We start from the raw sequence: 27,374 nt of genomic DNA, 5'->3' as shown, positions 1-27,374 counted from the left end.
CTTTATAATAAAGTTTAAGATTTGATATGGCTACAGTACTTTCACTTCTTAAAATGTATTCCTTTGACATATTCGAGCTTAGGTTCTTCCATGGAAATTTTATTTTTCTAGCTCTATAAAATAGTTTTTAATAGTTGGATATGGCACTGAATAAATAGATTTTGGCGGAATGAAGAATTACAACTTTTATTATATTGGCTCAGCCTACCTGTGAACATTTAATTTTTTAATAATTTATATAATTTAATATAATAATTAATATAATATAATAATTTATCCAATTATTTGGATATGACTTTACTCATGTGAAAAGTGTCTTATAGTTCATATTCATATAGTTTTGGGTTTTATCTTGGCAAGTAGACTCCTAAGTATTTTGTATTATCTACTGTTATGTTAGATATAATTTCTCTATTTCTTGCTGCTGGACTTTGTTGGTAATACGTAGAAATGCTAATGATTCACGTAGGTTTATTTTTATTTTGTATCCTATAACTTTGCTAAAGTTGTTGATAATTTTAAGTAGCTTTTTAGTTGATTCTACAGGATTTTAAGTACAACATCATATAATCTGAAATGTAATAATTTTATTTCCTCACTGCCTATTCTGCTTTAATTTATTTTTCTTATTGCTATAGCTAACATTTCTAGCAAAATATTAAATAACAGAGGTGATAATGGACATCCTTGTTTCATCCTTGATTTATTGGAAAAACTTCTAGTTTATCTCCATTACAGATACTGCTTGCTGATGATTTTAAATAAACATTACTTATCATTTTACGGTAAGTTTCATTTATTTTTATGATCTCTAATGTTTTTTTTTTTTTAATAGGAATGGATGCTTTACTTTATTAAAAGCTTTTTCTGCCTCATATAGTTTCTGTTGGTTTTGTTACTAAAACAGTCAATTACGTTGATAATTGCCTTAATTTCCTCTTCATTGGTGGTCGATTCTCCCTTTTCATTTAGGATACTTGAAATTGTTTCCTTTTCTTTTTAAAATCAAATTAACTAATGTTTTACCTATTTTATTTTTTAAAAATTTCCATAAATTATCTTCTAGTTTTATTTATTACTTCAAAAATTTACTTTCAATTTTATTAATCTCTCCTTTGCTTTTTTTGAATTTCCATTTTGGTGTTTAATTGGGGATTTAAAATTTGTTCTTTTTCTAGTTTTTTTTTTTTTTAGTTGTATGCCCAATTCATCAACTTTTTTCTCTATTTTACTGATTAAGTGTTTAGAGATAAGTTTTTCCATCAATTTTTTTTTGATTGCAACCCATAAATTTTGTCGTCTCATTTTTGTCATTTTTAAAAATGAAATTATCAATAGGTTCTATTATTTGTTCTTTGACCCACTTATTTTTTAGAATAAAATTAATTTCCAATTAACTTTTTATTGTCCATTATTTAGTATAATTTTTGATGCACTGTAATCTAAAAATAATGCATTTATTATTTCTGCTTTTCTGCATTTGGTTGTCAAGATTTTAAGTATTAATATATTGTCAGTTTCTGTGTAGGTGCCATATGCTATTGAGAAAAAAAAGATTATTTTCTTTTATATTCCTATTCAGTTTTCTCCAGAGAGCTATCATATTTAATTTTTCCAGAATTTTATTCATCTCCTTAACTTCTTTCTTGTTTATTTTTTGGGTTAGATTTATCTAATTTTGAGAGGAGAAAGTTAAGGTCCCTCATTAATATCATTTTATTGTCTATTTCCTCTTGTAATTTATGTTATACCATTTGGTACATATATATTTAGTATCAATATGACTTTATCTATGGTACCTTTCAGCAAGATATAGTTTCCTGCTTTATCTCTTTAAGATATATTTTTGCTTTTACTTTGTTTGAGAACAGGATTGCTACTTCTGCTTTCTTTGCTTTAGCTGAAGCATAATAGATTCTTCAGTCCTTTTTTTCCAAGCATCAAATTGCTTCAAATGTGTTTCTTGTAAATAACATATTGTAGGATTTTGGTTTTTAATCCATTCTGCTATCTGCTTCTGTTTAATGAGTGAGTTCATTCCATTCACAAATATAACTTTTTCCCTCTATGTGATGTTTTCCTTATTTATCCCTCTTCCTCTCTCATCCCTTTTTTCCTCCTCACAAATGTTTTATTTTTGATCAACATTTTCCTCAGTCCAGCCTCCCTTTATCAGTACCTGTTCCCTCTCCTGTTATCCCCATACTTTTTTATTTCCTTAAAGAATAGATTTTGATACCCATGTGAACAAGTAAGTTATTTCCTCTTTGAGATAATTTTGATGAGTAAGGTTTTAAGCTCTGCCCTTTCATCTTCTCCTCTATTATAATGGTATTTTGGGGGGGCATCATTCCCTCACAGTCACTTTATATCAATGCCCTCTGTATACATATGCTTCTAAGTTATTCTTATAGTAATAATATGTTAAAGAGTTACAAATATTATCTTGTCATATACAAATAAAAAGTTTAACCTTATAAAATTTCTTATGTTTTTTCTTCCTTTTTTTCTTTTTAATGTTTTCTTAAGTCTTGTATTTGAAAGTCGTATTTTTTATTCAGTTCTGTCCTTTAAATTAGTAATGCTTGAGAGTTTTCCATTTTGTTAGACATTCATTTTTCCCCCTGAAAGATTATATTCAATTTTTTTAGGTAGGTGATTCTTGGGAATAATCTTAACTCCTTTGCCTTCTGATATATCATATTCCAAGCTTTAAGGTTCTTTAATGAAGAAGCTGCCAAATCCTGTGTAATACTGACTGTAGTTCCACAATATCTGAATTGTTCCTTTTTTGGCTGTTTGTAGTATTTTCTTCTTGATTTGTGAACTCTAGAATTTGGTTATGATATTTCTGGGAATTTTCATTTTGAGATTTCTTTCAAGGGTGACAGGTGGATTCTTTCAATTTTTATATTCTCTGTGGTTTTACTATATTATGACAATTTTTTTCATAATTTTTGAAAGATGTTGTCTAGGCTTTTTTTTTCTTTTTTAATCATGACTTCCAGGTGATCCAATATTTCTTATCTCTCTTGGATCTATTTTCTAAGTCAGTTTTTTTTCTCAATGAAAAATTTCACATTTTATTCTATTTATACTTTTAAAATTTTGTTTTATTGTAGCTTGATATCTCTCATAGAGTCATTAGCCTCCAGTTGCTCAATTTTTAATGAATTTTTTTCTTCAGTGTGTTTTTCTGCTTTATTTCCCCATTTGGCCAATTCTATTTTTTAGGGAATTGTTTTCTTTGGTAAATTTTTAAAATATCTTATCCTATGCTATTGACTCTTTTTTCCTGATCCTCCTGCATTACTCTGTCCCCCAATTTTTCTTCTACTTCTCTTATTTGCTTTTCAAAATCCATTTTGAACTCTTCCAGGAATTCTTTTTGGGTTTGAGACCAAATTATTTTTCTTTAAGGCTTCACATGTAGCCATTTTGACACTGTTGTGCCTTAATCCTCTCTTATCATAATAACTATCTAAAGTCAAGTTCTTTTTTGCTCATTTTTTCCCATCTTTTTTTTTGTGTGACTTAAGTGATTTCAGGTAAAAATTGGGGGCTGAACATACATTGTTCTAAGTTTTTTTTGTGCTGGGGCTTGGGGGTCTTGCTGCTAGCTTTCACTGAGCTTCAAAGCTTAATTTTTTGCTTTTACTGTAGGATAGACTATTCTTCTGGCTTTTGTAGGGTGAGAGGACAGCCTGTTGGCCTCTCAAGACGGTGGGTTTTTAGCAGCTGGTCTACTCCAGGGGTCTTTCTGTGGGGTTGCTGTTGTGACAGAATCTTTCTGGTGGCTGGCTCTGGAGGAGGTTTCTTGTTACTGATTGGCCTTACGGGTGGGGCCTCTGATGGGTTGTTATAATAACAGGTTGTCTTTCTTTCTCTCTGCTAGCCGGCCCCAAGGATCAAGATCCTGTTGGCCAGCCCTATGGTGAGGCTTCCCTACAGCTGGTAACAGGGTTAAGGCCTCAATGGTGATTTGTATTGAGGAAGGGGGCTTCTGTACTGCACAGACTGCTCATTTGCCTAGGGGGGCTGGGCCTCACTGGTGGACTGTCCAAGACTTAAAGCCTTGCTATAGCCTGGCTGCCACTGCTGCTCTTAGACCTCGATCCCTTCCATCCCTGTGAAACAAATCTTTCCTCATTCATGCTAATAAGCTGCCTCCATGCTCCTAGATAATTTTTAAGGCACTTTTCTAGTTGTTTGGAAGGGGAATTTGGGAGGGTTTCAGAGAGTCTCTTCCTCACTTCACCATGTTGGCACCAACTATAATTTACCTTTTAACTAAATATATGTCACATTTAGAATCCATTGGATGAGTATCTTCAATGTATTTAACCATTATGTTGCTTAGCTGCTTTACAATCACAGCTGACATCCTACAACATATATTTCCTACTTCTGGAGACAGAAGAATTGGAAAGTAGCCTCAAGTTATTTGAGAGGTAAGGTACCCTCCCTATATTTTAAATAAATTAGGGCCATGATCCAATTTCCTAAGGGCAGTAACATGGTAAATGAGGAAGTGGGACAAAAATGGAGGGGTTCCTCACAGTAGTAATGCTTTGTATCCAATACTACATGGCATGGATCAACAGTCTAAACAATGGACAACTAGTCTCCTTAATCCTACTGCAGAAGACATCTCCTTCTGATCTTAAGATTCTGTACCACCACCAAAAGTACTGCTATTGACTCAACTCCTAGTGGAAGAAAATTCTCTAAGCTGGCAAGTTAGTTTGAATAAAATAGTATCAAGAGAGAGCAAGTACTCTCACAGCTTGGTCTTTAGCGGGAATAGTTCCAAGAGTATAGCAGGTACAGCAGCATCAAAGTGATGCCTTGAGCCAATTCTTTGTGAAAACATTTTTTTGGAGGTGCAATACTAAATCCTCTGTGTTGATCTTCAAACTAACCTCAATGTGGCTTTGGACATATTGTCCAAATATCAGGCCACATTTTATAATATATAGGTCCCTGGATTTGCTATTATATGGAGTTCTAGTTTTCACTTTTGATTTATATTACTGGTGGTTTGGTCTCTGCAACTCAAGTGGCTCTTAGATTGTGCCTGCTCTATTCTCCGAGGATTGCTGAGCCTCTTTCACTTGTTAATCATTAGTTAAATCTTCTGTTCTTATCACCCCATAAGCTTCTTAGATAGCACTCTTTTGGACTTAACAAATTCATCAAAACCTAGCTCTTTCTAAGTTCATCAATAAAAGCGTCATTATTAAGTTTCTGGTTATCTTTACTAATATTTAACTTAAATAAGATAATCAAAAACATCACATTTTACTTCTGGTACAGCCTAATTGTAGAGTGCATAGAATTTTATATAACCAGAATCTATTTCTCTATCCATAATCCTAAAATCCACCAATCTTTAATAAAAAAGGCTAATTTATATTTGTCACATAATTCTGAGATGGTAATTCTTTATGTTTAATCATGGTATGAGAGAGATACCTGAAGAAAATCTTTATTTTTAAAAATAAAATACTGAAAAATTTGAAATCTGATATGAGGGGGAAAATAATCTAAAATAAACAGCTTACTTTAATTGGTTCAGGCTGCATCACTGGCGCAGGCATAGCAATTGCACTTTGGGCATAAACCTGATGATATGTTGCTTGAACTCCATGATCAGAATAAGGCTAGTAAAAGAAAAAGCATAATTTTTAGTCAAGAGGATCAATTAAAAGAGGCAGAAAAAGTTCTCAATATTTATAAATTTTCATTTTAAATTGACTCAAACGTCAACTCCATAATTGGTAATTTTTGGTTTCAACTATATAAGCAAAATTTTTCAAAAACAAATTATACTATTTTACTTAACTATTCTCTCACCAAAGAAATTCCTTTCCTTTTTCTGAGAGAGTATTATTTATCCAATGCATGGTAATAACACAGATATTATCAGCACCACTTAGGAGACTAGTTGTCCATTGTTTAGACCTGAGTTCAAGTATAGCCTCTGACACAGACTGTTTGTGTGACTCTGGATAGGTTACTTAGCCTCTCATTGTTCTAGGTGACTCTAAGACTGTATGTGTAGAGAAGAAGATGCTGTTCCTCACAGGCAGGAGTGTCTTGTTTTTAGTCAAAAGTTCCCTATTATCAATGACATCACAGGTCCAATCCCTATCCCTCCTATTCTTTTATAGAAATATAAACTAATAGTAAAAAGAATTATTTTTCTTAGGACAAAAAGTATAATAAATACTTGGCATTGAAAGTCTATTTCTTTTAAATTGCCACTATGTTTCAACAACTTTTATTTAAAAATAAGCTTGACATGTTTGTATTTTAGTGTTAGTTTTAAAAATTATTTTTACTCATTTCTGACACAAAGTGAAAGGGAGTGTGATAGAATACAGGGAAAAAAATCAAAACTGAAAGGAAGAACAACTAAATTCTCACTTTTGCTTTGTTACTCTATAGAGGGAACTGAGTAGGTTCAGAGAAAGGTTCATGGAGAGGGTAAGATTTTAACTGATGAACATTATGTATCTAGAATAACAGAATAAAAATAAGCTGATAAATACAGAATTTAGGATATCTGTAGGTGAGAAAACAAGAAATGAAAGAAAATGGATGAAAAAGAATAGCAAAAAACCTTCCTTAGATGGAACAAAAAGACAGAAAAAGGAAATTGGAAAACAAAAAAAAAATCTGACATTTTAATAATAGCTTTTATTCCATTTTTAACAATGGCCAAATATTTGTGCCACACAAACATACGCATACACTTGAAATTAACTGCTGTAATCACAATACATACCTCTGGAACTGAAGCTTCCATTAGAGAAAGAGGGGGGGGAACACACCCACCATCTTGTGCAATTTCTACGGGTTGATAAATAACCTCAGATGGCTGTAGGTATAAAAATGGGGCTGAAGAAGCTGGAGACTAAAGGAAACAAAACTAATTAAATTATTTCAATGAAACCTAATTTAATAAGCATTAGGTAGGCAGTTTTTTAAGGCACTATAGTTACCATGTTAAAAAATAAAAGTTGTTGCTTTTAAGGAGCTATTTATAGTCTCCTAGGGATATAGTAGAGATGGAAAATTAAATATACACAAGTAAAATAAAAATAAAACAAAATTAATTTCAAGAGAGAGGTGAGTCAGGGAAATCCTTGAATTGGAATAGGTTATACTTTGCAGGAAGGTAGGAATGACTGTAGCAAAATAGTTAAGAGTAGTTTTGATTCCATGTATGGGAGCATCACAGAAAATTAAAACTCATTTTAACAACTTGTTCTTTTGAGGCAACACAGAAGATTACAGAATTTTTTAATTAAATTTTTTATTTTCAAAATATACACATGAATAATTTTTGACATTCACCTTTACAAAACCCTGTGTTCTAATTTTTTCCCCTCTCTTCCTCCTATCTCCCTTGCCCCCGGTTGGCAAGTCCTCTATACATATTTCCAACAAATATCATGCTACACAAATATTACAGAATTAAAAGACTAGAAGGTAATAAAAATTCTAGTGGGTATGTCACTAAATAATTCAGTAATCCTGGGGAAAACAGTGAACTTCCCTATGCCATTGTCTGTCACCCTTTTTATTTGAATTAAGATGAACACATGTACCAAGGGTACCTCTTGCTCTATTGTACATTAATGTTCAGGTGGATATTTAGTTCCTTCAAGTAAGTAGGGACAAATGACTTAATTATATTTTGTATATACATGTTACCCAAAACACGCAATAAATTTCCTAAATATAAATAAAATAGAAACAAAATATAATTTTAAAAAGTGCTGAATGAATATCTAACCTTTCTTTAACCATAAATATTTTAAAAAGAATTCACAATCAAGTATTTAAGGTTAGTGTTATTACCTGGGGGACTCCCCACTGCCATTGTCCTGGAAGACATTGTGCAGGTGCCTAACATGGAAAAGAAAAAAAATATTAAAAGGTTAAATATATTCAAGGTGCTTAAAAATTACAATTTCAAGCCAGAAATTTAGTCAAAATTTCTTAATAATGATAATATGTGACTTTTAAAGAAGAATAAAATGAAAAATATTAGCAACGTCCTATGTAGATGTTCTTCACAATGAAAGAACATTAACATTAATGACACTTTTTGGTATCAACTACCACCAATTTCATGACTTTAGAGTGGTGATAACATTTGTCTAATCAGAAATATACATATATATGGTAATAACACAGATATCAGCACAGCTTAAGAGAACTACACTAAGAAAATAACTATCTTGAAATATACTTAGTATATATATATATGTATATACATTATTATGTAAAACTAGAAAGTCTCTTAAATTAAAAAAAATTAATGTTCTACACAGTTATTTATTTTTTAGTATGTAGAAAGATGAGAAATAATGAGAGGTGATGATAGTTGGTAGCTCAGCAGATACAGCAGTGGATCTGCAATTAGAAAAACCTCCAATGTGGCCTCAGACACATACTGACTGTGATCCTGGTTAAGTAACTCTTTATCTCAGTTTCCTTAAATGTAAAATGGGAATAACTATGTATCTTAAAGGGTTATTGTGAGGATCAATGAAACAATATTTGTAAAAAGACCTTAGGACAGTGCCTACCTAGCACATGGTGATATATAAATGCTTATTTTCCTCTTATAAATTTAATCAATTAAAAATGTTGTTTCTGAACATAAAGGCACAGAAAGTAAACTTCTATATGTCAGCAGAATAAAACATAACTACAATAAAATATAACAAAACAGACTGCAATTAAGATTTCTTGATATTTAAAAATTAAAAACTTGGTAAAGATAGAAAATAGCATCTAGGAATAAAGTAGACAAGAGTTGGAGGAAGAAGATAAATGGATAGGAATAAAGTAGGCAAGAACAGAATTGGGAGAAAGCAATAAACTGAAGAACAAAAGAATGGAAGAAATGATTGGTAAATATATCACCATCAGTTAGGAGGCCCACTTATATACATAATTTTAATGTATGTGCATATGTGAAGATAGTGGTCCTCAGGTCTAACTAATATGACTACACATACTATGACTTTAATTTTTGTGGCTTACTGAGACTTGATTTGGTAGCTGATAGAATTATGATCAAGGTATATTTGTTATCATTGTTGTCATCATAATACCATAGAAGAATCGTAGAGAAGTAGTATTGTAATAGTACTGTACTCTTCAGTTTTTGTGCCTACACTTCTGTTACACATTTTTGAGGAAAATTAGACAATTTGTTTACTTTTAATATGTTATGGGATTAATTTAAGGAAAACAAAATATGGAAAAAATTTAAAAGGAAATAAAGCCAAATTAAAGTCAGATATGGTAAGGGGTCAAAGGGAAGAGATATCTGGAAAGATGGGGGGAAGTTATTGGGAACATGAATAAGCTACATATATATTTAAAGACCATCCATCAAATAAAAACATATAAACAAAAGGCTAGAAGAAAATGAAAACAAGAAGCCAATAAAACAATAAAAAATAATGAGTTTTGAAACATCTATGAGAGATTTTTACTTTTACAGGAGATTAGTGCCATATTATTCTCTTAATAAAAAGTAATGAAATCTGTCAGAATAAGCATATGTAGAGTCACTTAAATACTCCCTTTATTACAGAAATTGAAAACCAGGGATGGATAATAGGAAACATTACATTTTATTGATGTCCTCTCACTGCCATCTTGGTAACAGATTTAGCGTGGCTCTTAAATGAAAATTAATTTAAAGAGAGCATTTATGAATGTAACGGGACTGAGATAAATGAGAATTATTAAATTTCTGTTTTAGAAAATCAACAATCCCACAAATCAGTTAGTAAGGTACATCAAAATAACTTTGAAAAGAAACATTATTAAAAATTTCTAGAGGAATTTAAGAGTGGTTGATTATCTCCCATTCTACCTTCTGCAGAACCTTGAATCAATTATTACCTCACTCTAACTTTTAAACTTCTCTTTCCTTTATGAGCTCCATCTTCTTATTCTCTTTTATTAATGAACACACTCAGATATCCATTATCCTAAAAGAACCTTGCACAGCCCCTGAGCAATTCACCTTCTTCCAAGCTCCTGTACTCAACTCTTGAGTAAAATTTTCAAGAGAAATTCACCTATACTTGAAGCTCTACTTTTTCCCTACTCACCTGTAATCTGGCTTCCATCCCCACAAAACTACTGAAACGACTCTTTCAAAAGTCACTGACCTACTAATCACTAAATCTAATGACCTTTTCTCAGTCTTTTTCCTCCCTGACCTTCTTATTGAGACACGAATTGCAAGGAGTTTAAAGTAATAAGAGAAGATGGCTGGAGATAAGACTCTTGGGAAAATATCCAAATTCAGGGAGTGGGAGGAAGAAAAGGAACCAGGAAAAAAATTAGTCCAGGGAAGTATCATATAAGAAGACGAAAAGTACAACAATTGGGGGCAAACAATTATAGACATCTTAATAACTTCTGATAATGATAATGACAACAACAATAACAAATTTTATGCGCCAGGTATTATGCTAAGTGCTTTATAAATATTATGTCATTTGAGTCCTCCAACAATGTTGAGAAGTAGGTGCTATTATTATCTCTGTCTTACAGAGGAAGAAATTGAATGAAAGAGATGTTAAGCTAATAAGCCCAGGTTGACATATTATTCAGAATGTTAACCTCTGAATTAGAATAATAGTAGATTAAACTATGTTCAGCCTATTGTTGAGAAGGCAAAGTGCACGTAATATATTTTAGAAAGATTTTCTATAACATGATTAAAAGAAAAAATGACATATTTTAAAAGACCAATCAGGCACTACTCTGATTTTCAACTAGGAAATGCTGATGAAAACCATTAGCTATCTTCTCTGTTCTCTGTCCTTCAAAGGAAATTCTAAATAGTGACAATCTGGAGGATTTGTCCGTAAGCAAAGTAAAAAATTGTTTATTTTTCTTTAAATATCTAATTTTAGAAGATTTTCAGCATTCTTAATGCGAAGTTATTTCTGAAACCCCAAATTTGCCCCCAAAGTAACACATCTCTATTTTTAAAATGAAAAGTAAATGAAAAAGTCTTGATAAAGGAATTCAGTTTACAGGTAACTTTTTAGAATGTATTCTGTAATAATATCAGCAACTCATGTGGCAAATTTTAAAGTGCTTATGCTTTTCTTATAACCACTTTATGAGAAGCATTATTATTCCTCTTTTATAGGCAAGGAAGCTAACATTCAGGGAAAGAAAATAAGTGACTTGGCTAGTTATACAACAGTGTATGTCAAAGGTGGTTTTCAAATCCAAATGATTAGTACACAAGAATCACTAAAAAGACTCCTTAGTTTAATTTTTACATTTTAAACTAATAACAGAGGGAAAATACTCTTCTGTTTCCTGATTAGTACTATCACATTCTCTCAAAAAGGAAGACTTTAGTCTAAGATCTGAGTAATATAAAAGAATAAAAAACTGGTAGCAATCTGATACATTTTGTGGAAGTTTGAGCTGTTTTTTCTCAGAATGATTCAAAGAACAATAAAACCAAAATCAAAACTCAAAGTACAAAATACTATTTTAGCAGTAACATAATCCTCTATTAATTTTTACCTGATAATGATATGCGGGTTGCTGATAAACAGGTTGAGCTACCATCACAGGGGAACTAGATATAGATCGTGACTAATAAGAAAAGAAAAAAATAAGATAAAATTTAAGAAAAAACATTCCAAAATGGAATATGAGAGAAATGTCCCAATTAATTCCAGCCAATTTTTGCCTTACTAGAAAAACACTGAATTTCAGCCTTCAAAAGGACTCCAGAAGCCAGAGTCCAACTCCTTCCTGAAAAATCAATCATATTACCAGATGCCTGCTGACAATCATCCAGTCTTTGAAAAATTCTAATGAGAGGGAACCAGCAACCTTCCAAGGAAAACCATTCCTTTTTTTGGTACATATGGATGTGGTTCTTTATAGAAAAGCTGTTCCTCATCTCTTGTCAAGAAGTTCTGTTCAAAATATATTTTATTCACTTAAAATATATTTTGAATAGTACTTAATATGATGCTATTTCAAAAGAAGCACCCATAACATATTAAAGCAATACTACATCCAATTAAGAGTTTAAATTATTACCATATATGATGAAAATGCAGTATTAATATCAAACTTATAAGGGTATGAAAGCTATTCCTGATCCTCTGCTGTAAGTTCTTTCTTCTTAATATAAATGTCTATTAAATTGAATGAAAAGTACCAGTTGGCACTATACTAGGAATTGGGAATACAAAAATGAAAAATGATCAACCATCCTTGCCCTCTCTGAGCCTTTGAGCTAATTGGGGGAAAAAGACATACATTAATTCTGATACAAGTCAGACAATGATATGAGAGATCAAACAGTATGAAATTAAAGATCCAGGGAAGGACAGATAACTTTTACTTGAGGGATAGGATCAATGACAACTTTATAGATAAGGTAGCACCCAAAGCTCGATCATAAAGTTAGAAAAACTTCCAATAAAGGCAAATATGTTGTGCATGTGTTTGAAAGGAATAGAAGTTGGTGTGAACACAGAAATAGAAAATAGAACAGTGAATAGTGTAGCATATAGAGTACATTGAGGAAATAATATGAAATAAAACTGAAATGGTAGACTTCTGTCCTAAGTTTAGAAGTGCTGCTCCCTCACCCCCCTTCCACTTCCTTATGTAGGCACTAGGCAACTATTACTGTGATTTAAGCAAGGGAGTGATTTTCAAATAAAGATGATCTAAAGTTGTTGTATTTTCAACAAACATTTGAATATATTAAAAACAAACTTTCCTGAACTTAAACCACTTACAGGCCAAGGTGGTGGGACAGAAGCTACTTCAGGAGTATGAAAATATGCAACACCATTATGGTAGGTATAAGGATAGCCAGTTGAAGTAGTCAGGTACATTGTTCCAGCTGCTGGCATTATACTAGAACCTAAGACAGATAGTATTATATTGTTATTATATATTCAATAAATGTATATATATGAAAACATACATGTATATACACACATACATATATACCTACATTAAAACCAAAATTATTAAGTTTTATTCAACAAAATGATAACTTTGGATGTCATGTTAGATTTAATAATATACCTTAAAACAACAACTACTTTGCTTAGACCTTAAGGTAATATGGCCCAATTTTTGTAAACTGAAATTCACTACTTAGGGCCCTTAGGCAAATTACTTGCCCCAAGGTTCAGAAAAAAGATTCCAAGAATACCTTTAAAACATGATTTAAATCTATGTTTGAAAACCACACTAAAAATTAGCTCTTTTAGCTTTACTGAGATTGTGCATGGCTAGGTTATCTAACTTCTCTAAAATTTCTATTAACAGATAAAGCATTTAAGAATTTTTCACCCTATTGCATATGTCTTCAAGATTTCATTATGTTTAAAATAAATCCCACAATACCTGGACATGTAAATACATTCAAGACAACCAGAATAACAGTGGGTCCTCAAAACTAGCCCACCAGGCCCATCAGTGACTGTTGTCCTGGAAGCTTCCTCAGAATGTAACTCCTTGACAACTGATTTTTTTTAATGTCTAGAGTGGCTAAAGAGACTCCAAAACTAATAAAGAATATAAAATCCAACCAACTATGAATGCTAAATCTAGAAGGCACCTAACAATTCATCAGTGTTTTTACTGTGTCCAGGGACCGGGTGTAAGAAATTATGTAATTTCACATCTTAAAAAAAGTTCAAAGAAAAATTCTTTTTCTGTGATGAATTAAAAAAGTGTATTTAAAAAGTTCTTATTCTGTGATAAAAATAATCTTACAACATAATCCTAGTGGTTTCTTCAAGTTGTTGGTTTATAATCTGGTTGGATCCTAAACATAAAAATTAGAGTGGAAAAGTGAATAAGGACAAAAAAATGTCCTTCGTTCTGATCTCATCAGGATACTAGGGAAGGCCTAGTTTTGGAGATATCATGTTAATATATCTTGATCTAGATGTCATTTGTGAACAAAAAAGTTGCTAAAATCAGAAGCCTACTTCCCCATGAGAGTGAATTGCAACAGCAGAAAAGAAGAGAACTCAAGTAAAGAAGAGAACTCAGTTCAGAAGATGTTAATAGGAAAGGAAAATAAAAAAATGCTAATCAGTTTATTAATATGATTGTCATAAAATTTTTAATCCAGAAAAAATGATAAAAGTTATTATTTATGCTTCAGTAAGTCTAATATTAAGTTTCATCTTGAAATTACATAGTACTTTACATACTTTATATACATACATATAATTGCATTTACAGTGGAAATGGTGACAACCTTGAGGGCATATGTTATATATCTATACTTATTATAATGCTTAAGGAATATTGTTATCTGTGTCTCTCATCTAAGATATATTCAACTAACTGATTTCAGTTCAATTAAGTAAAAAATTAACTTTTCTACCCAACTTGCTTCACCAAAGCTTACAGAATTTTTTTTGGTGGAAAAGGTGACGGTGGGGTGGGGGAGGTTTAAGAGAGAGAAAGAAGAAGTCCCTTGATATCATCTAGTCCCTATTGCTATTACCAGGTGAAAAGTGATCATACTATACATATTTTTGTGTAGTATTTGTTTTATAATTAAACTGCAACAAGTGGTTACTTTCTGGCAAGAATTAGCATTTTGTCAACTATCATATGATACTGTAATGTGTTAAAGACTAGCTAAAGAGTGTGGAAATATGACCAATGCAATGGTCAACCAGTATCCAGAGGATACTGATGAAATATGCTACCTATCTCCTGACAGAAGTGATAGACTCCAAGTATATGCTGAGAGTGATTGTACATGCATAACTTATATCAGCATGCTGTCTTGGGGAGGAAAGAAGAGGGAGAAAAATCTAGAACTCAAAATCTTACAAAAATGTATGCTGAAAATTATCTTTACATGTAATTGGGGGAAAATACAAGTACCAAAAAAAGAAGACTAGCTAATAGGGCTGATTATCAGTAAAATTAAAAAATCATAAACTAAAAATGGAATGATATAAACAATCTAATTTTCTATCAATTGATTGGCAAGCTATGATTATATCACAGTAACCCTCCATTAATAGTTAAACACTTCAATCTTTTACTTTATACAATGTTTTTCATTTCATCATAACAAATCATATGGATATTATACAGGATAAAGGTATTTGTGAAAAAGTCTAATTTTAATGATAAAGAAATGTTTCAAAAATTAAAATTAACATGATGTCACCAAAGTTTGAGGTTGGTCAGTAAATATTTACTTTCCCCCTATATACTAAAGCATCATTATAAAAAATATTGTCTACTGAAATGAACAGTTGGGAAATACTGATTCTAATCCTAGCTATACCAATAACTAGTTATATGGCAATGAATAAATTTAGTTTCTCTGAACCTTAGTTTTGATATTAGTAAAATAAAGAGATTAGATTAGAAATCTGGCTTTAAGATCCTGTCCTACCAATTCTATGATTTTCATGAATAACTTAGGCAAATTTATGAAACTTTAGGAATTGTTTCATATGTTATAGTATTTTAACCTTTGGTATTTTGATAAAAGGGCATAAGCAGGGCTTTAAACTATATAAAATATTATAAAACTTATTTTCTTTGTAAACATATGATTATAAAGTTTATTACATGCTCAAGCATTATTTTCATTACATCTTATTATGAACTGTTACCCACAGAAAAAGTTCCAATGTTATAAATGGGAAAAAATGTTCACTTAAAATCTGTAGTTAGATGAATTTTTATAAAGTGAAAAATATCTGTCATTTTAACAAAATGCGAGAGAATATTCTATTTTTAAAATACCAATGTCAATAAAGTGAAAAAAATATAATACATACGAGGAATCCCTACTTGTTGTTTTCTTATTGCTGGACCGATATTCAGTTTCTTATCTTTATAATTAAGTTTCTCTGCCTAAAATAAATGGAAAAAGAGAACTTCAATTTCTCCTCCTTTTGCCAGTTATCTATAAAACTAATAAAAACTTTACTTTTGGTATCCTTTATAAGCTATGTAAAATCTTCCTGAATACTAAAAATGTGTTTTTTAAGTCTCTTGATAATCAAGTACATGAAACCTTTTACTTGTGAAATATTAAGAAGTCAAACACATACAGACTGATAAAAGAAAAAAACAAAACTTCTTCAAAACATGACAGAGCATTATGTCTATTATTAACATCTTGAAAAACTATAATAAAAACTCAGTCAAAAATGAAATATGTCTTAGACTTAAAGTTGTTTAGTTTCCTTCTTTCCTTAAATACAAGAATGCTGGGAATTAATTTTTTTTATGGGACCTTTTATAGCTTGCCATATAATAATGTCCACTAGTTATAATTATGCCAAATGCTAATCTAAAAAAAAAGATTGTGCTCCAACTCATATGATTTAAGTAATTGTGTCATTCTTCTTATTTAATAATGTAGAGGATTCTGGGACAATATAATCAAGATCAGAAGTAATAAACTAAATTCCATAAAGTTTTTTTGGTTTTTTGGGGGTTTTTTTGTGAGCCATTCTGAAAATGATTCTGATTTTCAGGAATGCTCATAAGGGCAAAAAGAAAGAGTGTGTGAGTGTGTGTGTGTGTGTGTGTGTGTGTGTGTGTGTGTGCTAATAACAGTGCTTAGGATTTTAAGGTAAATCATGCATACTTAAACAAAGTAAAAACATTGGACTATAGTTACAAAATCCCTCTAATTCTTTTAAAGAGTAATATTAGCAATAGGGCTTAAAGTCTTGGTGAGGGGCAGCAGGACACACAAGCTAATCAATAGTGAGATATTTTCAATTTTAGGATCCTATGCTTGTTCTGCTCTGTAGGAATTAAATATATCAACACTAAAAGACATTAAGGCCTCCAATTATTCTTCTGTTAACCTAAATTAAAGGAAAAATTATCAAGAATTGTTAAAAATCCATATGAACTAAATTATTTGGAGGTCTTCAAAATATAAATATATAAATATAAAATTGTTTTTGAATTGGAATGTTTTGTTCCACTTTTTTTTTGTAAATGGAAAAATTACTATTGGAAGATGAGAATACTTTTTACTTAGAATACATTATAATATTAATTATGATGAACTATATTAAAATCAGTGTTTTACAGTCTTTTATCAATTCATGGAGATCCAAAAATGAGATTAAATGAAAAAGTACATGACCAAAACATGACCAAACAAGGTAAAAAAAGCCATTGAAGGTAAAATGGACAACTTTGATCACACAATATTATAAAGTTTTTATAGAAATAAAACTAATGCAGCTAAAATTATAGAAGAACTTTTAAAAAAAAATCACTACAGCCACTTAGTTTCTCTAAGGTTTTATTTCTGAAGAATAAAAGCCACTCCCCCAATTGCTAAATGATCAAATATGAAGAGGCAGTTTTCAGAAGAAGAAAACCAAATTATCAATAGCCATATGAAAAATGCTCTAAATTACTAATAACTGAAGAAATGCAAATTAAAACAATTCAGAGGTTTCACCTCAGATTGGCAAAACTGACAAAAATGGAAAACTACAAATGTTGGAGAAACTGTGGGAAAACAGGTACATTAATACATTGCTGGTGAAGTATGAACTAATCCAGCTAATAATAAAAGTAATAATTTTAATAATGATAAAAGTAATAATAGCTAGAAATTAAACCACTTAAAACACAATGGTTTTAAGGTATGCAAAATGCTATTTCATTTGATTCTCATGGCAACTTTATGAGGTAGGTACTATTATTAGTCTCATCCCCTTATTTATATATAAGGAAATTGAGTCTCAGAAAGGTTAAGTGACTGTGTCCAGGGTCACATAGCTACTAAGAATCTGAGGTGGAATCTGAACTCAAGCTTGGCTCCAAATCCAGCACTCTTATCTACTTAGACAACACATACAGCAGGGTATCAGCACTACTAGTTATGTACCCCAAAGAAATCATATGTACAAATATATATAATATATATATTTATAGCTCTTTTTTAATGTCAAAGAATTAGAAATCGAGGGGGTGTCCACCAATTGCAGGATGCCTGATATAAGTGGTAGTATATGAATATGATGATGATTATGCTATAAGAAATGGTGATGGGAAGTTTCTGGAGACAACAAGGAGACTATACAAATTGATATGAAGTAATCAGAAACAGGAGGAAAATTTTTACAATAACAATAATATGGAAAAATAAACAGCTTTCAAAAAACTCAAGATCCCTGATCAATGCAATGGTCAACCAAAATTCCAGAGGAAGCTGATGAAATATGCTACCTATCTCCTGACAGAGAGGTGATAGACTCCAAGTGTATGCTGAGACATCTACATTTGGGGGGGACATGGCCAATGCAGAAACTTGTTTTATTTGGCTTTATAGATCTGTTATAAAGATTTTGCTTTTATTTCTTTTCCAATGGGGAGAGGTCAAAGGGAAAGAAGATAGACTTTCAATTAACTGAAAAATAAATTTCAAAATAAAATTAAACAAATGTATATATTATAAAACATATTACATAGATAGATATGCCTTACCTCTTGCAAAATTTTTTGCGCATCTTCCTGTGTTTCAAAAGTGATGAAACCATACCTAAATAAAATACGTTAATTATTTTCTTTTCTGGCAAATTTAAAGGCCAATTTTTTTTAAAGCATAGGTTGTCACTAAAAAATAAGAATTGGCATGATTTTAAAAAACCAAAACCAAAACCACTTCATCATGCTGAGGAACAAATTGCATCAATTATTGACAGCTTAATAATTTGATACCTTCATATAGTTCTTATTGAACTACGGGGTTAAAGCGATAGGTCCTTCAAAAACTTTGAGATATTATCAATGTGAGTTGGGAATATTAGTCAGAATAGCCTTACAGAAAGACTTTCTTGTATATAAATTGCTATTTGTTGACATGTTGGTTTTTGTGTCCAAGAATATAAGCTTTCTTTAAAATTGGTGTAAACCATTCTACTATTTTCACATCATGTCAGCATAGATAATAGTGGATTACTATTCTTTATCCCATTTAGGGATTTGTTTAAAGGTAATTTGGGGCAGCTAGGGGGCACAGTGTACAGAATGCTGGGCTTGGAATCAGGAAGTCATCTTCCTGAGTTCAAATCTGGTCAGACACTTAGTAGCTATGTGAATCTGGGCAGTTTTCTCATCTATAAAATGAGCTAGAGAAGGAAATGGCAAACCACTTCAGTATCTTTGCTAAGAAAATCCAAAAGAGGGTCACAAAAATTGGATACAACTAAAAATGACTCCACCACAATAACTTACCCAAATATATATTCAAAGTAGCAATCTTAAGTCTTAAACATTTTTTATTTAAAAAAATTGAAATACAGCACTTTTATATTGAGAAGTGAACACAGTAGGGAAATTAAGTAGGGAAGTATAATATGTTTCCCCTGGAAACTACTAATTAAGCATAAATAAAAATTTTATGTTTACTTGCAGTACATAATTCTCATTTTAATTATGGTTCTTCAAAAATATGAATCATGTAAAGCTATTTCAAGACACGGCATAGTGGCTAAAGTATGTCTTCGTGTCAAGGAAGATCTAGTTTAAAGTTCTGCCTCTAATCTATGTTGGTTGTTGCCTTAGGCAATTTGCTTAGCAACTACAAATTTCTGAGAAGATGCCAATCTGCATTGGCAGAATTTCCTCATGTCAAAAGAATTATAAGTCTAACACAATCTAATGGAAAGGAGGGAGGAAGATGGCCTGGAAGAATAGAATTAAAAGTTAGAAAAAGGCATAGTGTGCAAATAGGTAAGAGTGAGAAGAAGTGAGTTAGGAGATTGTGATCAGTGAATTCAATTTCACACTACTTATTGGATCTTGAGAGAGAATGTTGGAGCTGATAAATGGATAAAGTCAATGATATTGACTATAGTGAGAAACCATGTAATTAAGCTATTAAATTCAAATAAAATTTTTAAAAACTTATTAATCATCTCTTGTGCATAAGCTACAATGCTAAGGCCTGGAAATAAAAAGATATACAGTCCTGGTCAAGAAACCAACATGCTGAAGAGGAAATATGGCAAGTATTTGAATTAAGCATTTGAATTAAGTATTTGAATTAAGAATAAGGTAAAATATGATAGATGTAGGGAAAAGAGCTAGGAGAATTTGACAAGAGAGAAGTAATTTTCAGCCAGTAAGAGGAGTAGAGAGAGAGTGACATTTGTATTAAACCTTAAAAGAATAGAAGGATCTGAAAAGCAAAAATAAAGGAAAAATGGGCCTGTCTGAATACACTGAAATAGAGAGAGCATGCCGAGTTCTGGGAAAAACCAGAAGTTCAGTTGGTTGAAACCCAATTTATGAAGAGGAATGTGAAAAGTTATTGGAAAGGTAAACTGAAGCCTGAATGTTTTATTATATAAATAATAAGGAACCATTTAAGCCTTTTGAGTAGGGAAGTAATAGATGTATGGACTAAAGATTATTTTGGCAGCTTTGTGAGGGTGAGAGTAAAGTTAAAGAGATCAGTTAGAAAGCTTTATTATATAATAATCTAATGAAGTAGAAAGAATATACTGGATTTGAAAAAAAATCAGACCTGGGTTTGAATGTGTGACAGACAGTAAGATGCCTTTCCTCAGTTAAATATTTCCTATTTATCCTGTATATGCCTTGCTTTGTATATATGTTTGCATGTTTTCTTCCTCCATTAGATTTGCAAGATCCTTGAATGAAAGGACTATCTTTTTTTGAACCTCTAGTGCTTAGAATAGTACTTAGCAAATAGTTTAACGTTTATTGATTAATAGGATAAGTAACTGATAGATCACTGGTGCCATCAACAGAAATTAATAGAAAAAAAGAGTATCCTATATTAAGTACTAATATCATTATGGGAGAATGAATAAGCAATGTGTAAATAATATTAATGTCCTAGCATACTTCTAGGATAATGAGAGGGAAGGTATTTTGGTGCCAATACAGAAGAATAAGACATTATGCTTTTTTAATTTTAGCTCTAAATATTAGAAAAGATTAAGAATTTAATTTCAATTTTTAGAATATGTACTAATTACAACCATACTAACCCTTTTGACACTCCAGCTCTGTCATTTACAATCTTCACTTCTTTCACAGACCCATACTGGGCAAAAAATTTCCTTAAGTCATTTTCATTAGTCTAAAAGGAGTAAAAGTAAATAAACAAAAAAAGTAAAACTCTTTTCAAGTAAAAAAAATTAGAACAGTTTCATGACTATTTTGGATACATTTTAAATAATACAATTCCCATTTCTGCTACATAAACAGTAGATGAAATTATTTGGAGAAAAAAATTTTAGCAAAAGGCAAATGTTTATAAAATTAGCTGCCATTTTTAGTCTGTACAGATTTTAGTTTGGCCAGATTAGAAAATCACTAGTTAATAAAACCAGTTATTTAAAATGTTTAAAATATATTTTGATAGGAAGATGAGATATTGAATTAATAAATACTATTAAAGTTTGGGAGAGTTAGGGTTTGCATTGGGTCCTCTGACACCAAAACTATGTTGCTTTTTACTTTATTCCAATGAAATAGATATTTATTAAGCTTCTATGTACAAAAGCACAAGGTAACCTCTAGTGGTAGAAATGAAGACAGACATAATTCCTTTGCCCAGAAAGAATAAAAGAGTAAGGCAGAAAATGTAAATATTGTAGCTCTTTGGTTATTTTCTATGTACTTACAATCTAATATTGTTATATAGGCATGTCTGATTTATCTTTCCTACTAAGCAAGAAGCTCCTTTAGAAGAGAGACTATAAATAATTTTATGTTAGTATTACTGGTGTATGTAACAGCTTGAAAACAGTAAGCACTTAATTACTGATTGTTGAATAGTTTCTGGACTTATCTCTAAATGAAAACAATCAGTGCAGTTTTCCCCAGAATAGGAACTAGAATTGCTGTTTTTTCTCTTAGAGGGTTTACCTCCTTTCTGTTGTCTTTGTTGCCTTGCAACATTCACTAATTGTTCATTCATTCATGAAGATTTTTAAGTCAATGAAGTAATAACATTTAATTTACAGAATATATCTAATTCAATCCTAAAGCTTAAAGTTAAGCAAGGTATTCTTACTGGCTTCATAAATTTTTGGACTTGGATTCAACAGAATTTAACAGAATTATATTTGATACAACACAAGCTTCTTGAGGGCAGGGATTTAATCATTTTTGTCTTCGGAGTCCCAGTGCTTACCTGGTATTGTACCTAGTATACTGAATGACTTAATAGACACTAACTAATTATTTAGTATTTTTTATTTTGCTCCTTTAATAAAGAATAGTTGTGGAAAACTACTAGAAACCTTTATAATTAAATCAGTATTCATTTAGTTGAGCAATATAGTTATTCTGGAATTCAGAACAAAAATTTGGGAGCTCTGTAAACCTCTGCCAATTAAGTTGGTTTTTCATGTATTTCCTGTAAATCAAAACAGGTTACTTTACCTTGGAATAATTCCAATAAAGTGAATTCATTGCAATTTAATTTTCAAAAATAAAAATAAATTTAGCAAAACACTTTTCATGCATAAGCATCAATTCCTTTCCTTTTATCCCAGTTCAAAATGTTTTTATAATGTATGGAACAAGCTTCTATCTCCTTAATAAATATATAAAAATTTGAAAACTCAAAAGTTAGTGGCAGGACAATTTTTGAAGTTATTGTTCTACTACTACCTTCAGTGCCTAGTTGTTGTTTTTAGTTAGATTCTACTATTTGATTCATAACTACTAATGGCATTCATTACATACAAAGCATCATATTAGTTGCTGAGGAAACTAACCTTGCATGCTATTATTAAAACCTTAAAGATTATTTTAATCTCCCCCCCTTGACTTTAGTCAGAAAGCAGTAGAACAAAGCTAATTTAGAATAAAAAAAATAAACTAAATAATATTCTCTGGCAAGCTGTGGTACAGTATGAAAAAATGCTAAACTTAAAAATCAATAGACTTGAATTCTAGTCTTGCCTCTGTCACTTGTGACCTTGAGGAAAGCACTTATTAACTTTCTGGATCTCAGCTTCCTTATTTATAAAACGGAAAGAGAGAGGCTAAATCAATGTCAAGGTCCAATTCCAACTCTAAATTTATGATCCTATGATTTATTTTAATAAGCATGCAGTTCTATCAAATTTGAAGCATGAGGTGACCATGTATAAGATATTTATTTATTAGATAAAGGAGAGATAGAAAAGTTTTAAGTTTCTAAGAAAAGGACATTTAAAAGAACCTGTGTCATTGCTGCTGTCCACTTTTTGCCTTGCTAAAACCCATATTAGCCTCAGAAAATGGCCATATAAGGGTAGGGAGTTCACTTGGATCTTTCCATAGATGCTACATCAAAGATATCTGGATAACTTTATGACAACTCTTCACTGCAAATATAAAAGGTATAGACAAGACTATAACAGATTCTGAAAGTTCACACTATGTTGAAATATTTTAAACTGTATCAATAATTCACCGTATCCCTCAATATGTTTTTATATGCTGGTAAATTCTCAATTTTTTTCTTTGCAAACTGGAGGTGATGATATTTGTCCTTTCTCCCTCATAGATTATTCAGATCATTAAATAAAATGATAGACATAATAGGACTAACAAATTTGATTTATAAATATCATTGCTATAGGAAAACTAAATCACAAAGTGCCAAACAAAAGTTCTAAGATTTAAAAACAAACAAAAATCAAACCACTACAGAAAAACTTGTTTTTCAAATACCTTAAAGTCAATCCCCTCCCACGAAGATACGATTAGGAATCACGGTTCCAAATCTTGGGGCGCTTGTTGGGTTATTCAAAGGCACAGGTGACACAGGATTGGGAGATGGAGATAAAGAATCTGTTTGCGTCTGATTTGTGGTTTGCTGGAAGATAAAAAATACTTTTAGGATTCACTTTTAATATCTTTTATGATATCCTACACAATGTAAAGATAAGCATTTTATAAAGATAAGATTAAAAAGGAATGACAGAAAAAAATCCAATCTTAAGATTTTATTATGTTTTCTTTTACCCAGCCTTAAAAACGTAATCTCTATTGTAATAAATATAGGGAGGGCCTAACTCAGATGAGTTTACAGTATCTAAAATATTAACACCTTTTTTGGGGGGAGAAATAGAAAAAATCAGGGAAAGTATGTGTACAAATTGTCAGGTAAGAATAGAATGAAAAATCAGAGAATTAAGTAATTTTTTACTGAGCTTAAAATACCCCCACAAGTTAATAAAGTAACCTCATGACATTGAGTAACTCTACCTATAGTTAAAACCAAAAAATGTGCATTTGCCAAACTACAGATAGGATTTGAGAAACAAATTAAAGTTGTATAACTATGTCTTAAATAATATTGTAGTCTTGAAAGTGTCATACCAAGGACCTGTTTTCAGAAAAACTTTTACATATGTACATAGCTTTATCTGAGACAAAATGTTATTTAAATAACTTACAGCATAAAAGTCCCAATAGAAGCATAATTCAAGAACCTGCTGTTTTTTTCTACTTTTGACTTTTCTATATTATGTTTATCAGTCTAATAATTTCTGCCCTATAAGTTAAATGAATGATTCCAAAACCATGTTTTATGTAATCCTGGCATCCAAGAAAACAAAGGGTTTATTAGAAAATTTTTATATAAGCTCCAGTTAATTACTATTATACTAAATAATTTTTAACCTCCTTCTGGAGAAGGAGCACTGCTTAGATAAGAGTCAACTAATTTGGTGTTAATTAGGAATGGTAGTGGGGAGAGATGAGGAAGATTATGCTCAATGGGAACAGCAAAGATAATACTTGCTAATTTAATCAGTGGCAGGTGACTGGCTCCTCAGAGGGATGAAACTCTAAGGATGGGGAACATATGGCCTGAGGGATCATGAAATCATTTGCTTAAGGCAACCACAGGCAAAGATGATTTGAAAGCTAGGCCCAATAACCTCCCACTGCTTGAGTTTTGTAAGTTAATAATCTGGTAAGGCCCAAAAATGATGTTACATCTAAATAGCCCTTGAGAAAAGAAAGGTTCCCCACCCCTGAAAGTTATCAATGTGAAAATCCTACCTCAACACCACAGATGAGAATTTCTGTGAGGTTTCCCTCTACTGCTAGTCTAGTATGACTCATTAACTTTACATTCCTGCTGAATAAAATGTATTACTCTATCAATATGCCAAAAATAAAATTCTGAAGCTCAATTAATTTTTTCTGATTAGAAAAATAGTATTATAGAAATGATTCAGTTTTATTTATTTATTCATTCATTCTTATGGATAAAGAAAAGGAATTTGCCTTTTCTTGGGAGGTAAGTGAAAAGTTTGCTGCACATCCATTGTAGTGTACTTTTAGGGTTGCTCTTTGTTCCTATTATGCTTATGCTACAGATAAGTATCTAAGTCAGTCATGTAAATCCCAACATCTACTATAGAAAAACGAACAAAAACATAAGAGAGGAGGGAAAGGTGGATTTTTCCCTCCTTCTGTGATTAAGATATACAAAGAAAAAAAAAACTTACACAAGTATATAAGTCAAGTAAAGTATATATGTTAGAGTTCCTTGGCTAATTACATAAGATTTAAAACAACATATTCATGAATACAGCATTAAAATTTTGAAAATAAATCACAATAAGGTCACAAATAATACTAGAATGAAATCTTTGAATCACCTATTATGGGTTTACTATGTACTAAGGATGCAAACACAAAGAATGAAATAATTTCTTTTCTCAAAGACCATGTTGTAAGGGGAGAAACAAGCACAAATACAGACGCACAATTTTAATGTTATAGGATATGAAGAAATTAATCTATAGATTATTTAGAAATACTAAAGATATTTCATTCAAACACAATCATCAATGCATTACCCATTAATAGAAATGAAGCAGTACTGATTAATTTCTCAAACTGTGAATTTGTATTATCAGAACTGTCAACAGTATATATATAGAGATAACAGGTCTCATTTAATGTCACTAAAAGTTTGTTTTGAAATTCAAGCCCTTCTTTCTAATATATATTCAGTCAAAAGGATAAATGGAAAGAATTGTTTAGGGTTAGACCAGTCTAGAAAAATGAGTATCAAATATCCTGGACATCATTTTAAGGATTTGGAAAGAGGAACCTGAGAAAAGAAAAAAAAATTTCATGATGGATAAGCATTTTTAAAAGAATTCAATAATCCCTAAAAGGCAACCTGGATGGAAATCATGCCCAATTAAACATATTTTCTTTTCCTGACAGGTTACATGCTAACTTACAACTCTTAAAAACTTTCATGACATTATTAAATAAAAACAAAATTGACCTCAGTTCTTTGCAACCTCCTACTTTTTCAGCAAGTGGTACAGTGTTGGGAAAGAAGACAGAGAAGGGTGGAGTTGCTTTCATTATGTGCCCAGAGGCAACAAAAATATTTCAAAAGGTACTTTTTCATCACTTAAAGTAGTTATGACAAACAAACCCAAAATTACTATCATGAAGAAAACATAAGTTGCATGGGATAAGCAGGTAAGGCAAACCTTCTAAGATCCTCCAAACTTACTCAACTTCAACTTTGATATTCATTTATTTACTTTATGTGAAGATGGGCATGGAGGGAAATTGAGGCAAAGTATGCACTAGATTTCAGAAATGCACAATTCAAAGACTTGTAGACTCCTCAGAAGCATCAAGTTCCTCCCATAAATTTAATACTCAAAATATTTGGGGCCAGCAGTCATTGAATGTCACCAAATTGAAAATGACTCTCTTAAAAGAATTAAATGACTAATTGTTGATGGAGTCATATCAGAATTTTCGAATTCAAACAGTTTGACTCATTAAATTAAAAGTCAAAATCAGTATTATCAGGACAAAGGACATGGTTAAGAAGATAGTATGCACAACACAATAATTTTAACCTGATCTATTCAAATACTAATGCCTCAAAAATGGATAATGGAAAGAGCCATTATGTTGATCTTGATTATCATCTTTTGATGTAAAAATTTAAGTATTATAAGTAAAAAGATCACAATTAAAAAAAAAACAACAACAAATAACTGAACTCTAGGAGAGCTAGGAGGAGCAACACTAGTTAAGAATGTAAACATTTGTAATAACTAAGTGATTGTAGATGCTTAGAAATACTGTCTCATAAAACAGAACAAGACAATGAAAATGTCTAAATAGACTTGGCTTAACTAAGCCATTATCAACCCAAGATGAAATTGGTAAGACAACAAACCAATGAAAAATTGAACAAATATATCTACAATCTATAAATTATTTTTACCATCAATGACAACAGAACCACATTTGGATTCTAATACCATATTCCCATA

General features: G+C 31.1%; 1 protein-coding gene across 1 annotated transcript in view; it reads right to left on the bottom strand.

The window, feature by feature from the left end:
• Positions 1 to 27,374, bottom strand: part of BOLL (boule homolog, RNA binding protein) — a 185,053-nt gene that overhangs the window by 28,952 nt on the left and 128,727 nt on the right. Inside the window, 10 exon segments of the mRNA XM_074302775.1 lie at positions 5,565 to 5,663; positions 6,791 to 6,919; positions 7,870 to 7,917; positions 11,593 to 11,664; positions 12,831 to 12,958; positions 15,870 to 15,945; positions 18,556 to 18,610; positions 21,090 to 21,181; positions 23,773 to 23,787; positions 23,789 to 23,917. Coding sequence (XP_074158876.1) covers positions 5,565 to 5,663; positions 6,791 to 6,919; positions 7,870 to 7,917; positions 11,593 to 11,664; positions 12,831 to 12,958; positions 15,870 to 15,945; positions 18,556 to 18,610; positions 21,090 to 21,181; positions 23,773 to 23,787; positions 23,789 to 23,917 — 843 coding nt within the window.

The sequence above is a fragment of the Sminthopsis crassicaudata genome, chromosome 3, assembly GCF_048593235.1.
Source record: "Sminthopsis crassicaudata isolate SCR6 chromosome 3, ASM4859323v1, whole genome shotgun sequence".
In the NCBI taxonomy this organism is placed as follows: domain Eukaryota; kingdom Metazoa; phylum Chordata; class Mammalia; order Dasyuromorphia; family Dasyuridae; genus Sminthopsis; species Sminthopsis crassicaudata.
This window is presented reverse-complemented; position numbering and strand designations above follow the sequence as displayed.